The following is a 16,348-nucleotide window of genomic DNA, read 5'->3' as shown; positions in this document are numbered from 1 at the left end:
CTATCTTAGTGATTTAATGCACAAAAAAACGTATAAACCTTGAGCTATGATTTACAAAGGAATTAATTTTGTGCTAAGTTGCATACTGATTATTCTTCTTTCTTTGCCTCAGAATCATCAGAGGAGGAAGACGCCCCATCTTTTGCCCCCTCCAGTTCTATTGATGGCAATAACACAGACTCAGAGTTTGAGAAGGGCCTGAAACTCAAAGGGAAAACTATGGAACCTCCGAAATCTGCCGTCACGCCTGTCAAGGATGAATACGAGTTTGATGAGGACGATGAGGAAGAGCGCGTCCCTCCTGTGGACGACAAACATCTCTTGAAGAAAGACTTCCGAAAGGACCCAATCAGTAAGGCCAACAGCTTCATCTCCATACCTAAGATGGAGGTCAAAACCTATTCCAAAAGCAACTCGCTCACACCAAAGAAAACAGTTCGGCGGATTGTCTCTGACAGCAACAGTTCGGATGAGGATGATAGGACGTTGTGTTTCACACCAACACCCACACCACGACAACAGGCTCAGCCAACTAACACCAAGGGCAGAGACTCAGCCACCCTTAGCTCTAAACAGCAGAAAGACAAAAATAAAGTTAAGAAGAAGCGAAAGAAGGAAACTAAAAATAATGTCGGTAAAGAGGTTCGCTTTGGCAAAGTTAATGACAAGTTCTGTACATCTGACTCTGAATGCGGCGATTTGGAGAGTGAGGATGACAAGGGCTCGAATAGTATAAAAGACTCCTCTTCTACGAGCCTAAAAGAATCATCCAGCTTTAACGCATCCTCCTCCTCTCATGGGAGTCTGAATTCTCAGAAGCAAGCGCCATCGTTAGCAGAACAGCACCCAAAGCAGTGGAGGACAGATGGCTGGAAGACTGTGTCCTCTCCTGCGTGGTCAGATGTCAGCTCACTCTCTGACTCAGTGGGAACGAGACTCTGTAGCGAGTCTGACTATTCCTCAGCAGACTCCAGTGTGGAATCAGTAAAACAAGTCAAGAAAAAAGCGCAGGACAACAAAAAGAAAAACAACGTACACAGCAATGTGCTGGACAAGAAGAACTCTGATGTCTACAAAAACTCAAATGCAGATAGTACAGTCTCAAAAACTGACATAGATGGCAAAGTGTTGAAAAAACATAAAGTCAAGCACAAGCACAAAAACAAGGAGAAGGAAAAGACCCCGAGTCTAGTGCTTAATCAAGACATGAACGAGAAATTTGTCAAAAGCTACTCTTTTGATTTCGATGATTCAAGGCAAAAGTCACTAATTGTCGAAACTGAGTCCCCGGCTGAAAGCAAGGTCAAGCTGTCCAAACATGAAAAAGACCACTTGAAAAAGGATGATAGGCTTTCAAAAAGCAAGTTGGAGGACAAAGACTGGTCATCTGGAAAGGAGTTACAGAGAGCTGTGAAGGAGGAGAAGAACAAGAAAACAAAAGACACCACAAAGGACAAGCCCATTAAGGAGGAGAAGGAGAAGCCCATCAAAGCTGAGAAGGACAGGAACATCAAGGAGAAAGAGAAGCCCAAGGAGGAGAAACAAAAGGCTCACAAAGAGGACAAAAAGAAGAAGTCAAAGGAGAAATCATCTTCCAAGGCAGACAGAAAGAGTGAGCTGAAAGAGGAGAAACATCAGAAGGTGGATAAGGAGAAAAACGTCAAGGAAGAGAAGGAAAAATCAAAAAAAGAGAAACTGCAGAAGGAAGAGACTGAGTATGAAGGTTACGACAGCAACAACCGCTTCCTTAACCTGGAAGATACAAAGCTAAGTACCTCAGATGACCACCATGACCGCTGGGGCTCAGATCTTTCCTCTGACTCCTCGCTCTATGGAGATGACAGCTGGGATGCTCCTCTCAAGGAGTATAAAGAGTACAAAGCCAACAATGCCATTAAACTTATCGTCGAGACTGTCAAAGAAGAAACCAGGAGAAAAGAAAATCGAGTCAAAGACAAGAAATCAGATCACAGTGACAAAAGAACAGAGAAAGAAGCCAACTCTAAGAAGAAAGACAAAGACCCATCGGAAAAAGCAAATGAAAAGAAAAAGGACTGGACAGAAAAACAGAAATTGAACTCCAGCCACATTGAAAAGGAAAAGAAGCGGAAGGAGTCTACGGACACAGTCAAAGAAAAAAAGGAGAAAGATTCTGTGGACAACACCCGAGACCGCAAAGACTCATACGAGTTCACGAAAGAGAGAAAGGATGCAAAAATTAAACAAGAATCTGTCAGAGATGATTATAGCAGTGATGGTTTCTTCAAAGACGTAGAGGCTGGCTGTAAGTCATCCGACATCCGAGAGAGAAACCACTCTGGAAAGGAAAAAGAAAAGAAGGGTGATGGAGCAGAAAAGAGGGACAAGACAAAACCAGAGAAGCACAAGGAGAAGCCGAAGGATCGAGCAGCAGATCAGGAGAAGGATAAGGGTGAGAAAAGCACCACAGAAAAAACTGTCAAGGAGAAAGATGCAGAGCGGGCTGCCAAAGACAAGAAGGAGGGAGCCAAAGACAAACACAAGGATTCCCACAGCAAAGAAAAAGACCGGAAGGTGTCCTCAGAGCAAACCAAGGACAAGAGAGAAAAGGCCTCTCAAGACAAGCATGCTGATCGGGAAAAAGATTTCCTGGAGGTGAAGAAAGAAGAAAGAAAACCTGAGAAGATTAGGGAGAAAACTTGGTACAAGATTGCTGACATTTTCACAGATGAAAGCGATGATGATGAAGAAGGTTACAATGGGGGTGTGGCTAAGTTAAGTGATTCACTGGGCTTCTCTGACTCCCACAGGAAAGACTCCACACCTGATCCAGATGAGCTTGATCACTTCCCACCAGAAAAATCAAGAAAATACTCTGCAGAGGCCAAACATACCACAGAAAAACAGAAAGAGAAAGAACACAAAGAGAAGAAGAAGGAAAAGGCCACATTTGACATGGGAAAAGAGAGGAAAGGTTCCCTGGAAAAACACAATAAAGACAAGAAAGATTCTGTTGACGCAAAGCACAAGGAGAGAAAAGACAGAATGTCCGTGGATTCTAACCAAGACAAGAAAAACAAACAGAAGTTGCTGGACAAGAGGGATGCCAGTGAGGAAAAGACAAAAAGCAAATATAAAGACAAGCAGGACTACTCAAAGGAGAGGAAACCTTCAAAAGGCAGTGGTGAGAGTGAGAAGTCCCTCCTTGAAAAACTGGAGGAGGAAGCCATGAACGATTACAAAGATGACTCCAATGACAAGAACAGCGAAATCTCTTCAGACAGCTTTACTGACCGGGGTCATGAGCCGGTCCTCAGCAGTTACTATGATTCCTCCATCAGCCTGCCAGATGTCTCTGACGAGAGGAGAGACTCTATTTCAATATCAACTCCCCAAGATAAGTTCAGGGAGAAAGAGAGGCACAGACACTCTTCATCCTCGTCCTCAAAGAAAAGTCATGACAAGGAAAAGGAGAAGGTCAAAAAGGAGAAAGGAGAAAAACGAGACAAGACAGAGGAAATCCGAGAATCTTACGGTCGTAGGGAGAGCCTACCCTTTGAGAAGGAGCCCATGCCTCTCGAGGCAGACCCTTATACATTCCCATATGGGTCTAAGGCCGATGGAGAAGATGACTTTGACAAGACCTTAGAGTTTGAAAAAGAAATGTCTAAAAAGGACAAAGACAAAGTGAGCAGTGTCATCAGCGACAAACTGAAGGACAAAAAGAAGAAAGAGAAACACAAGGAGAAAATTAAGGAGGACAAGCACAAGCACATTGACGGCTTTGGGTCATTCAAGCACTCCAAGGAGGATGTGAAATCCGGGTCTAAAGAGAGCCCACAGGTCACCACTTTAAAAGACAGGTCAAAGGAAGAAAGTCCTAAATTTGAAGTGAAAAAGGACAGAAATCGGGATGCACTAGACAAGGACAACAGGGTGGACCACAACAAGTCCAAGGTTAAGGAGGAAGGTGAAAAGCTCACCCAGGCTAAAGACACAGTGCGGAAGGACAACCGTCCACGTGAAAAGTTGCTAGTGGATGGTGATCTCCGGCTCACAAGCTTTGGTCAAATGTTAAGTCTGAAGGACCAGGAGATTGAGGAGCGCCACAAGAGACACAAAGAAAGGATGAAGCAAATGGAGAAGCTGAGACACAGATCAGGGGACCCTAAACTTAAGGACAAAGCTAAGTCCACAGAAGAAGTGAGGAAAAACCGTAACGACCTATCGTCAAAGAAATCCAGCAGCCTCGAGATTGCCCTCAAAGAAAAGAAGCTGAAAGATGTCAGTCTCCCTACTCAAATGATGTCTCCTGACAGGAAGTCCCAGCCCATTGATGGTCAGAACTCCAAAGACTGGTTGGCCGGCCACCAAATGAAAGAGAACCTTCCTGCATCCCCCAGGCCAGATCAAAATAGGCCAACAGGTGTCCCCACCCCGACATCTGTTATCTCCTGTCCTAGCTATGAGGAAGTGATGCAGACCCCACGGACCCCCTCCTGTAGTGCTGAGGACTACTCAGACATTTTATTTGATGGCCTAGACTGCCAGAACTCATCAGCTATGGCCATGTCAATGAATGCCTGTTCTCCATCCTTCTTTGAAAGGTACTGAAAAAAAGCATGTCTCCCTTTCCATTAATGCGCTGCTAAAGGAAAATTTCACTTCCTGTTTTTTCAATCTTTCTTTTACATATTTTACATTATTTTTTCTAAACATTAACCTGTCATGTCTCCTTCTCTTTCTGTTTGTCTTCTAGCAGGTACTCAAATTCATCCCACAGTTTCCAGGAGGGCACATGTCTGACCCCTGCAAAGAACCTCCAACTGCCACTAGTCAGCCGCTCTGCATCGTCAGAGGTCCGCAGGCCGCTGGAGGATGAGTTTAATAAAGCGGAGGCAGACAAGTTCCTTCGACAGCAGAGTGCTCCAGGGGGCTCCGAGTTTGAGCTTTCAGCATCCCAACCATCAGAGGACAAACTGGTGTCTGTGGATAGGCTCGAGTGCCTCTCACCTCCCTACTTTTCATCCATTGGAATGCTCTCTCCCCGACTTGAACCGGTGCATCCAGCTGCTGATGAAGCAGCATCCGCCATCACTGGTCCAGAGAATAGTGAGCACCACCCTGAGAGCACGTACAGCAATTTCTTGCTCAAGCCATCCACACCGGTCCACAGGCCCGACCCCCAGGAGCCCTGCTTAGACATTGCTGCACCACCAACCCCAGCTCCTGCTGCTCTGCCACCACTGGACATTGATGATATCTCTGAGCATCATCACAGTGAGCCCAGCCTGATTCCCTCAGACCCTGTCAGTGGCACAGACTACCTTCCCTCTGTCACTGAGGAACAGGAGGAAGAGGAAGAGGAGGAGGAGGAAGAAGAGGAAGAGGATGAAGGTGATCTAGATGAGAGGACAGAAGGAGACCACAACACAGCTGAGGAGGCAGAGCAAACAAGGGAGCCATGTCCCTTTTCTCCACGGGTTGAGGACTCTCTGAGAAAGAGCTGGACTGCAGAGTCTCCAGAACGGCAGGCTCCAGAGGTCCACCAGCTCACACCAACACATCCTCCACCTAACGTTGGAGAGAACTCATGTGACCCCACAATGGCCTGGAATTCTGAAATGCTCCTCAAATCTCCCCACAGGACCTACGGGGAAATAGAGGCAGCCGTTTCCAAGATTACCAGCCCCTTTTCTCATTCAGAGAGCGACATGCAGCACATGGCTGGCCACCCTTCTGCCACCCCTCCCTATACCTCCTATTCTAGGTCATATGTGTCGGACACTGACTTTGACGAGCAGAAGGAGGCTGTTGCTGACATCCCTTCTCCAGAGAGGCCTGACACAACCATGGATGGCGAGCCAAACTATATGAGCACCTCATCAGCCGCCACAAGGCTGGAGTCCTTCTTCACAGACTGCAACAAGCCCAGCATGGAGACTAGCCACCAGATGGAAACAGAGCCACCATGTGTGGGACCAGACAGCAGACAAACATCCCACAGCTTCACTGCCACCACTGAGAGCCACATGGCTGCAGCTGTGGGCCATGAGCCTGTAGTGCCCTGGGCAGACCCCTTTGCTGCAGCTGGGGATGAGCTTGACGATCTAGGGCCTTTCTCCTTGCCTGATTTGCCCCTCCCAGACAAGTCAGAGGAAGCTGAGGCTCGAGACCCAGAGTTAACAGACCACAATAAGCCTGCACCGGCCCATATTCAACATAACATCAGTGACCGCGAGGAGCCAGATATAATGGAGGTGGACCTCCCCAGCCTGGCTAAAACTCCTTGCCCCTCTGGAGGTCTAGTACTAGGAGAAGCTGCTGGGCAAGACCTGGTTGTACCCTCGCCACATGCCAACTTCCAGCAAGATATGGAACCTGAGCCTCAGAGTGTGCCAGTCAACAGCTCTCTGTCTCTTAAACAGCAACAGGGCGGTGCGCTGGAGGGCAAAAGCTCTTATGAAGGACCTGATGAGTCAGATGGCACCATGTATTCATCTGTGGACTCAGACGCCAGCCAGCTGCATCACAGGCAGATTCAGTCTTTCACTGACTCTTTGCAGCTTCCCCAGGATACAGTATCCAATTCTAAGCCAGAGCTGAGACAGGAGCAGATAACTGAGCCTGTAGTGGGGCCTCCAATCCCAGTGGCTGTCACCATCTCCAGCACAGTGGACCTGTCAGACACTCAGGAGACCACATCCAAATTGACGGTAACCCTGAGCGCAATATCTACTGCCACCGATGTCCCCAAGAAGGTGGAGGAGATCCCTCTAAGGATGACCCGCAATCGCGCTCAGATGCTAGCCAATCAGAGCAAGCACAATCTCTCTGCTGCTGCCCCCCCTGCCCCTCCCTCCAGTGTGCCTGCCGCATCTGCCACAGCCACCCCAGTGACGACGAGTCCGGCAGTTAGTGTTACCCTGACTCCAGCCCAAACTCCTACACCCACCTCAGCCTCCTCTTGCCCGGCACCAGAGAAAGACAAGGAGCCAGTGGTGAGTCTTGCATCATCCACACCCAGCTCCATCCCGGTGACACCCGTACCCACTCCGACCCCTCCCACCCCTGCTCCGGTTGTTCTCAACAAGACAACAAAAGGCCGCCCTCTACCTGTGGAGGACGAGGAGTCTCAGACGCAACACCCACGGAAAAGGAAGTTCCCTCGTTCTGCCGGCCAGCAGGTCCAAGTCCAGCTGGTGAACACGGCCATGCAACAGACCAGGGAGATGATCCAGCAGACTCTGGCCGTCATCGTCAATGCCATCAAGCTGGATGACATCGAGCCCTACCACAGTGATCGCTCTAACCCCTACTTTGAGTATCTGCAGATCCGGAAAAAGATTGAGGAGAAGAGGAAGATCTTGTGCTACATCACTCCTCAGGCCCCACAGTGCTATGCCGAGTACGTCACCTACACAGGCTCCTACCTCTTGGATGGAAAGCCACTCAGCAAACTGCACATCCCAGTGGTGAGTGTCACTGTCTGTTCTTTCTCAAAGAATGTTTCATCCAAAACTTTTGATTGTCCAGCAGCTTGGAATGTTTTCCATTTAATCAAGCAATTGTTGTGGCTGCTGGAAGACCCTATCTAGACAGACATTTTTATGATCCTGGGAACTAAAGCATTAGAAAACTCTCTTCAATCCAAGCCTTTAGCATTCTTCTGTCAAACAAGGTGTCGCAAGGAATATGGGCAGTCTGACAGTATTATTTTTCACTCACTAGATTGCTCCACCTCCGTCGCTGTCGGAACCTTTGAAGGAGCTTTTCAGACAGCAGGAGGCTGTGCGGGGGAAGCTCAGGCTGCAGCATAGCATCGAGAGGGTAAGGAACACGGGTTTCATGATGAGTCTGTGTTGTCTCTGTTTCCTTACCATCTTAGTGTCTGACCATTTTCTCCCTCTCTCCATTCACTTTGTTGTCCCCGCCTCCGTTTCCTGCTTTTTTTATTCACAGCCGAAAACACACTGGCACACACACCACACACTGGCACACACAGTGGCACACACACCACACACTGGCACACACACACCACACACAGCCGCACACACTGGCACACACACCAGCCCAGAGTGACACTGAGCTCACCTTTGATGAAAGATCAAAGCCTCAGCCTAATAGAAATGCAAGTGCAGTCAGCAGCACACACACACACACACACACACACACACACACACACACACACACACACACACACACACACACACACACACACACAGAGTGGAGTGCAGTCAGAAATCTATCTCATCTCCCTCTCTAATGAAGCAACTGATCATTTCTTTGGGACTTGCAGAGCAGTTTTGTCAATCGAGGCTCGTTTCTGTTAGCCTCACCAACCAACCCATGGATGCAGAAGCCAACTTTAAAGTCAGTGTCTTGTCCAAATATAAAACTAATCGCTCTCTCCCTCTCTCTCACATTACTCCTTCCTTCACACACTCATAAAGGAAAAGCTCATCGTGTCATGTGAGCAGGAGGTGTTAAGGGTCCACTGCAGAGCAGCCAGGACAATAGCCAATCAGGCGGTGCCATTCAGTGCCTGTACCATGCTGCTGGATTCTGAGGTGTACAATATGCCGTCGGAGAGTCAGGTAGGACAGAATTCGGTTATACATAACTTGAGATTATTAGAAGAATTGTCCCGAGGTGTGACTGTGTCGGCCCTGTGATGGGCTGGCGGGCTGTCCAGGGTGTCTCCCGGCCTGCCGCCCAATGACTGCTGGGATGGGCTCCAGCATCCCCGCGACCCCGGTTGGGCTAAGCGGCTTTGATAATGGATGGATGGATGGATGGATGGATGGATGGATGGATGGATAGATAATTTAAGATTAATTAACCATAACCTCAGAAGAGTTGGAAATCTACCTGTATAATACAGCTAGTTTTCAGTGAAATCCAACTCAGAACAATGAGAATGTCACCACGTGACGCTAGTCTGTACAGTCTGCCGTAAATGACTCGCTGTAAACTGTGCTGTGCTTTCAGGGGGATGAGAACAAGTCAGTGAGAGACCGCTTCAATGCTCGCCAGTTCATTTCCTGGATCCAGGATGTGGATGACAAGTATGACCGCATGAAGGTAAACATACTCACGCTGTTGCCCTATAAACTTGTCAGAGCCACTATCACACGTGTGCGTCAGAATAAGGATCGTCACTAGATACACCAACGCCGCTTATTCCCAACCAGCAAATTCTCTTTCATGATGGTCACTTTTGTTCATCTTGTATGGAAAACATCACAGAGAATCAGTAATTAAAGCACTCTAAAGGCAAACCCCCATTTGTTCAGTCAGAACCATGTTTGTCCCTTCCTACCCACAGACATGTCTGTTGATGCGGCAGCAGCACGAGGCAGCGGCGCTCAACGCAGTGCAGAGGATGGAGTGGCAGCTGAAGGTGCAGGAGCTGGACCCAGCAGGACACAAGTCCCTCTGTGTGAACGAGGTGCCCTCCTTTTATGTGCCAATGGTCGACGTCAACGACGACTTTGTCTTGCTGCCCGCATGACACACCTGTAATTGCAGAGCGAGGCCACAAATGACTTCTTCATCGCTTCTTCTCAAAGAGACTTCGTTGAACAAAACGAATGGAAAGGGCTAGCGAGTTCAAAAAGAAGACTTTAAAGAGAGAAAAAGAACCTATATTATATAGAAAAATAAAGGAAAGACAAAAAAACTTGCTTACATTTCCCTTCCGTGAGAGAAGGAAGCATCTTTTTACCGTTGGGGGGGGTGGGGTAAAGAAATCACACACAACTTGCACTTTCATCCTCGAAAGTTTTTACGCTTTTATTTGTATGGAGAACAAGAAGCAAAAATCCGTGTTTTGCTTTGAAGCTCTGACAGTGGGACACAACTCCCCCAGTACTCAGTTGACATGAGACTGGAACAGAGATCTATTTTCTGCATTTGTTTTTGGTCCCCGCTTCAACAGACCCGCCTCCACCGAAGGCGGTGGACGTACCAGAGAAGAGCTCTCCCAACCGGCACGGCGCCTGTCCTGAGGGAGAACTGTGGAGACCCTCCCCCGTGTTCATCCAGAGCTCCCGGTGGGCCTGGTGAACGAGACAGAGCCCAGCCCTGACCCAGAGTACATTGAAGGAGCTGTGGTGCACATGTCCCCCGTAGCAGGAGGGCTTGGATGGATAGACCAAGCAGCCAGACCCAGACTCTGATGACTGCGGGGCTTTAAGACCTTATACCTAAAGAATGCCCCTTCGGTTGACGCTGCACCGAGCCAGGCTTAAAAGAGAGGTTCTGCAGAGCCCTCCAGTGGGTCGGAATACAGCAGAGGGTTAGTGATGTGTGTGTGTGTGTGTGTGTGTGTGTGTGTGTGTGTGTGTGTGCGTGTGTGCGTGAGTGAGTGTGTGCGTGAGTGAGTGTGTGCGTGTGCATGCGCATCAGGGCGCAGTGTCTGAGAGGAAAGAGACTGATCCTGCAGACTCTCAGCCTGGCTAGGTAGAAGAAGAGAGGAGTGGATCTCTGAGGGCAGACCGGAATGTTCCTCAGCCACCCCGCGAGCTTCGACACATGCACATCAAACCGCCACGGACTGCAAAAAAAACACCACAGGACAACCAGAAGAAACAAAACACAACGAATGTTGCGATTCAAAGAGACTTCTAACATATTGGTGGTTTGGCAAGAGGAGAGAAGTTTTCTGCTTTTTTTTTTTTTAATTTTATTTTTATTTTATTTTTTTGTCTATTTCTTTACTTGGGCATTTCATTGTTTCTGAGGAAGTGACTTGAAACACTACAGAGCCAATATTAGTTTAATGGAAAAAAAATCAAACAAAAGAAAACTGAAAAAAAGTTGTATTCCGTAAATTATGTACAGTTTTTATATTCGTTAACCAATGTATACTTGCTGCCTTCTAGATAATTTATTTTGCCACACATTACTGCACAGTTGTAAATAACTTATGTACTGTAACATCACTCAGTTAAGTGTAAAGAAAAAAATAATAAATGGAATAAAAATTATCTTTGTATGTACAGTTCACTTTCGGGCAGCACTTTCCCCCCCCCCCCTCATGCCCATGGGCCAAAATGTGTACACGATTCTGTCAGTATTTGAAAGACTCCAGTGCACAGTAGTATGACCCCCCCCCCCCCCCACACACACACACACACACGTCTAGATTCTGTCCAGCGTTGGTCACGGCGGTTCACCTGGGCTTGGATCACCACAACACACCTAGCTAGTAGATAAGAGAATACTTTTGGGTTTAACGGGGCCCCCCCCCCGGGGCCAACCACCATATAGTCCCTCAGATGTAGCAGACTGGTTGTTAATGGATTTATTTAAAGACTAGACAGAGGTTTATTATCCGTTGCTTTACTACACAGTTATATCTGAAAAAAAAGAATTCAAACCAAGAAAATGCCTTTTTACAGTAAAAGTAATTTACTTAAATGTCGGGCAAAGTCATATATAAATATATCTGGGTGGGTTAAATGTGTGAGAGAGACGTCGTTCGCTAGCAAAACCTTCGCATCCGCGTGCGGCGGTATCGCATCCGTGTCCCCCCCCCCTCCACCCCCCCCTCGACTTTTCTTTACCTACGAGATCTGGACTGAAATTCTTGTTTTTTTTTGTTTGTTTTTTTTTTATCTTCGCAAATGTCACTGTCTAAAACCAACCACGGCACGGGTTTTTCAGTAAACTCATTTTTCCAAGTTATTTATTTCCCCCCCCCCTCCCCTTTTCTGTTCCCTTTGTCCCGTTAGTTCAGGCGTGACATCCAGATGTGCTTGTGCAGCTGTGTGTAATGGATGTGTACTGAATTCTGGAAAACCACGACAGACGTTGAAAGGCTTCATTCCGTTTTTGGGTCGTTTGAACGTGTTGGTGTTTTTTGTTCGGTTTTGTTTTTCGGTTTGTTTTGCCCCTTCTCCACCAGGGCCGCTCTGCCTTGTCGTCACTGGATGGCACCAAAGTAAAGGAGAGGAAAGTCCAAGGGCCTGGTTTGGCCGTGAGACCCGCGCCCCCTCCCTGTCCACCTCACGGGGGGGGGGGGGTTTCTAACCCGTTTGCAACACGAGTTCAGATTTGTCGTCGGACCGGCGGCGCCCCCCACCCCCCCGCACATCAAATTGGGTCCTTCTAGAACCGTAACAGGCTCCCCATCCGTTAAGCGGCGGCGGGCCGGGAGGGCCTTCTCTGCTGGGGGTCGGGCCGGCGGTGTGGCGGGTTTGGACGTGGTTCCAAGTGTTCAGCTGAGGTTCCTTGCTGTCAGATGCTCTGTGGCGTGGTGGCGTTCGCCATGATGGTACTTAGGTGTTTGGCCCAGGCGGACCCATACCAGACATGAACCCTCTCACTACAAAGTGGACAAAGGCATAAGTGCAAACAGGGGGTGGATGGGTGGGGTGGGTGGGGGTGGTGGTGGGGGTGGGGGTGACCGGTCCTGGATTCAGAAGGCTTCTCTGATCTGCACACAGGCCGCCTGTCTGTGTGTGGGAGCTGCTCGCGCGTCCCGATGGCGACGTTACCTGGAAGGTTTTAAGTCATTTACACACCGCCACTCAGCATCTCTATGGTGTGTCCCGTCAGGGGCGATGGCTGTCGCTGCTCAGTTGTGCGGACAGGTCGGCTAGTTGTGTACTCCCGGATATTTCCTTTATTTCTCAAAGCCGCACGGATGCAATTTGTTATTCACAGAGAGCACATACACATAGCCAGCCGGAAGTTCGGTTTCAGAGCCCTTCTTAGGTCCTGATTTGATTCGGTGTCCATCTTTTAGTGTGTGTTTGTGTGTGTGTGTGCATGCGTGGTGGTGTGTGTGGGGGGGTGTTCTCAGAATCCTAGTGTGTGTGTGTGTGTGTTTTTCTAGTTGGTGTATGTAGTGTTGACCGTCGGCTTGTTTATCCCTGGGGTTTGTTGTCATGTTTTGTTTTTGTTGTTGTTTTCTTTGTATGAAGCATCAACGCCAGTGGCATGTCAATCACTTTGCTTCTGAACGAGCAGAATGTAATACCGTTACTACGCCCCGCCCGACCGCACCCTCACTATTGTTTACAAGACATTTTTAAGTGTGTTTCAGTTCCGCCGTGTCACTTTTTTAACGGTTTTTATGAGGCCTGCCTTGTTGTTACCCGCTTATGTTCATCCTTCATTTGAACCGCAAAGGCTTGAAATTGTGATGGCTGGCCAGAGAGCGACCGTCAAGTGACAGACGATCGATAAGCCGATCTCTCCGATATCAGGCCGATATCAGGCCGATATCAGGCCGCTATTAGCCCAATATCAGGCCGATATCTCTGATATTAGGCCGATATCTCTGATATTAGGCCGATATCAGGCCGATATCTCTGATATTAGCCCGATATCAGGCCGCTATTAGCCCAATATCAGGCCGATATCAGGCTGATATCAGGCCGCTATTAGCCCAATATCAGGCCGATATCTCTGATATTAGCCCGATTCAGGCCACTATTAGCCCAATATCAGGCCGATATCTCTGATATTAGCCCGATACCAGGTCGATATTAGCCCAATATCAGGCCGATATCTCCGATATTAGCTCGACACCAGGTCAATATTAGCCCAATATCAGGCCGATATCTCTGATATTAGCCCGACACCAGGTCGATATTAGCCCAATATCAGGCCGATATCTCCGATATTAGCTCGACACCAGGTCAATATTAGCTCAATATCGTGCCGATATCCACAGCGCACAGGAAGCAGTAGCCTGCAACCCATCCGGCCCACGTTCATTGGCTCTCCAGTTTGTTGTGTGTGTGTGTGTGTGTGTAGATGTTTCCACAGGTGAAGTGGTTTTTCTGGTTAAATTTAGCACAGGTTAGTTCTCCCAGTCCTCAGCTGCACAGTTGGGCACTCGGCCCATGGTGATCCAGATCCGAGCCTGAGACCTCCTCAGTCAGCAACACGTTACCTCTGCTTAACACATGTTCTCCTACGCTCATTCTTCTTACCGGACAGAATCGATCGCTGTTTTATTTTGTTTCTCCATCATGTAGAATCACGATTTCAAGCCTTTTTTTTTGTGTTTTGTTTTTTGTTTTTGTTGTTGTTTTTTATTTCTGTTATTTTTTTTCTTTCCCAGACCTGGACTGTAGCTGTTTCTTTGTTCCTTTTACGAATGGAAAAATGAGTCCTTAAAAAAAGAAAAAAAAAAGCATGGAGAACTTGCTCTCTGAATGGTGAGAAATTTAAAAAAACAAAAAAACAAAAACCTATTTATTATCTTTTTTTTTTTTTTTTTTGTTCATTTGTTTTGTTTTTGATCCTGACACCTGTGGTATGTTCTTGAGTTGAAGTTGGTCTCCGCTGTGTAAATTTTCCTCCTTGTGATGTGTGAAAGAGACATACTTGTACATAGCTTTGTAAATAAACCTCCCAGGACATTTTGCACCCTCCTCTTTGTACTAGTCTAAAACTTGCGTAGAATGTGCGGTTCGAACAGCGACGAGTCGAGCCGAGTCTGATGTAACGATGTACCTTTTTTTATTTGTACAATGTAGTTAAAAACTCTGTACATATTGTTGGAGCAGCTATGGGGGCGGGGGAGGGGGGGGGGAGGGTATCTGAGGTGGGGAGGGGTCGATGCTATTGTCAGTGCTGTAACAGAATCCAGTACTTTCACCTCTTAGCTGTTGTTGATTTCCTGCAAAAAAAAAAGAAAGACAAAACTGAAAAAAAAAAACAAAAAGAAACGCGAGAAACCTTTGATGAGGATGGGGAAAAAGAAAAAAAAGACTAAATTGTTATTTTCTACAGTTGCATGTACAGAGAGCGCAAGAACTGCTGTTGTTCCTCAGAGATTATGTTCGTTAATAAAACTTTTGAAATATTACGCCCCCGGGCTCCTGGCGCTTTCTTTTGGCCTCCTCTTCTGTTTCTCAGCAGGTCCTCGGCTTCGTTTCTCCTTTGTCTGCAATCTTTTTGAGATTGTCGTGGCGGGCGGTACTGGTCCGTGAATATCCACATTGTGCAGCAGCTCACAACTGAAAGTACTGTTGGACACTGAGGGCGGCGCAGTGGTTAGTGTGGTCACCTCATAGTAAGATGGTCCTGGGTTCGAGCCCCGGGGCTGTCCAACCTTGGGGGTCGTCCCGGGTCGTCCTCTGTGTGGAGTTTGCATGTTCTCCCCGTGTCTGCGTGGGTTTCCTCCCACAGTCCAAAGACATGTAGGTCAGGTGAATCGGCCATACTAAATTGTCCCTAGGTATGAATGTGTGTGTGTGTGTGTGTGTGTGTGTGTGTGGGCCCTGTGATGGCCTGGTGGCCTGTCCAGGGTGTCTCCCTGCCTGCCGCCCAATGACTGCTGGGATAGGCTCCAGCATCCCCACAACCCTGAGAGCAGGATAAGCAGTTCAGATAATGGATATATATATATATATATATATATATATATATATATATATATATATATATATATATATATATATATATATATATATATATATATATATATATATATATATATGAATACATATGCTTGCACCTGGTCACCCATAAAAACTGATGGATTGCCGGACAGAGGCGAGACACGGGAATGTCACTGTTCTCCCCTCCAATTTATCCACATTTGCTGTATTTCTCGTACATAAACGAGGTGTCTTGTCATTTATTAGGCTGACCCTCCTGTTTAGGAACGTGACAGCCGATTGGCAGAGCAGCGCAGTAGGCTCCCATTTGTCATGCTGAGTCACAGCCCGAGGAGTCAGGAGGTCACCTGATTTCAGCCGAGTGTCTCAGCGGCATGTGACGTAGTGACGTTAAGTGTCATCCCAGTCCCGAACATACTGGACACTAGTGGAAAATTCTTTGCCGGCTGATCATTCGTATTCTTCAGAACTTGGCGTGGTCCAACTGGTAGGCCGGACTTTGGTTTCAACACCTTCCGATAACAGCCAATAAAGGAAAACCAGTTTTAAAAAAAATTAAAAAAAATTCTAAATTCCCAGTAATGAAGGATTGATGAGAGAAAAGGTGTAGAGGCCTCTGCTACCCCACCTACCCATCTTATTTTGTTTCGGTCACCTGACAATAAGCACTTCATGATTACGTCACCGGTCTCAGATCAGCAGTCCGACAGTTGTTATAATGGCCCTTAAAACTAGAGGTCCTGAGCTTGTTTCCAGATGTTTCATTGTTCTACCCGCTGTCTACAAATACCGTCACTCCCGTTCGGTAACAGGAAAGACTGACGTCACCTCCACTGACCTCCGTTGTGCTGAAAGGTGCTGCAGTACCCTGTTTCTACCACAACGTCCCCGGGGCGCAAACAATCGGCAGTGAATTGAGATAAACGCTAGAAAATCAATGTCACATTAGATTTCCAGAATTCCCCCCCCCCCCCCCCAGTCGTATCCGGCCAATTACCCCGCTC

The 16,348-nt window shown here is 47.5% G+C and overlaps 1 protein-coding gene across 2 annotated transcripts in view; it reads left to right on the top strand.

Annotated features, from left to right (window-relative positions):
* ankrd11 (ankyrin repeat domain 11) overlaps positions 1–10,990 on the top strand; it is a 101,373-nt gene extending 90,383 nt beyond the window's left edge. The window contains exons 8-13 of one of the 2 annotated variants that reach the window (XM_056278402.1): positions 113–4,586; positions 4,742–7,454; positions 7,711–7,809; positions 8,433–8,576; positions 8,971–9,063; positions 9,308–10,990. In XM_056278402.1, coding sequence (XP_056134377.1) covers positions 113–4,586; positions 4,742–7,454; positions 7,711–7,809; positions 8,433–8,576; positions 8,971–9,063; positions 9,308–9,493 — 7,709 coding nt within the window. In that variant the 3' untranslated portion in view covers positions 9,494–10,990. Of the gene's footprint in view, positions 1–112; positions 4,587–4,738; positions 7,455–7,710; positions 7,810–8,432; positions 8,577–8,970; positions 9,064–9,307 lie in introns of both variants that reach the window. The other variant, XM_056278401.1, reaches the window with a different exon arrangement.
* Positions 10,991–16,348: the final 5,358 nt, after the last annotated feature.

The sequence above is a fragment of the Lampris incognitus genome, chromosome 4 (assembly GCF_029633865.1).
Source record: "Lampris incognitus isolate fLamInc1 chromosome 4, fLamInc1.hap2, whole genome shotgun sequence".
Classification (NCBI taxonomy): Eukaryota; Metazoa; Chordata; class Actinopteri; order Lampriformes; family Lampridae; genus Lampris; species Lampris incognitus.
Note: the sequence above shows the minus strand (reverse complement) of the source record. Positions and strands in the feature narration are given on the sequence as shown.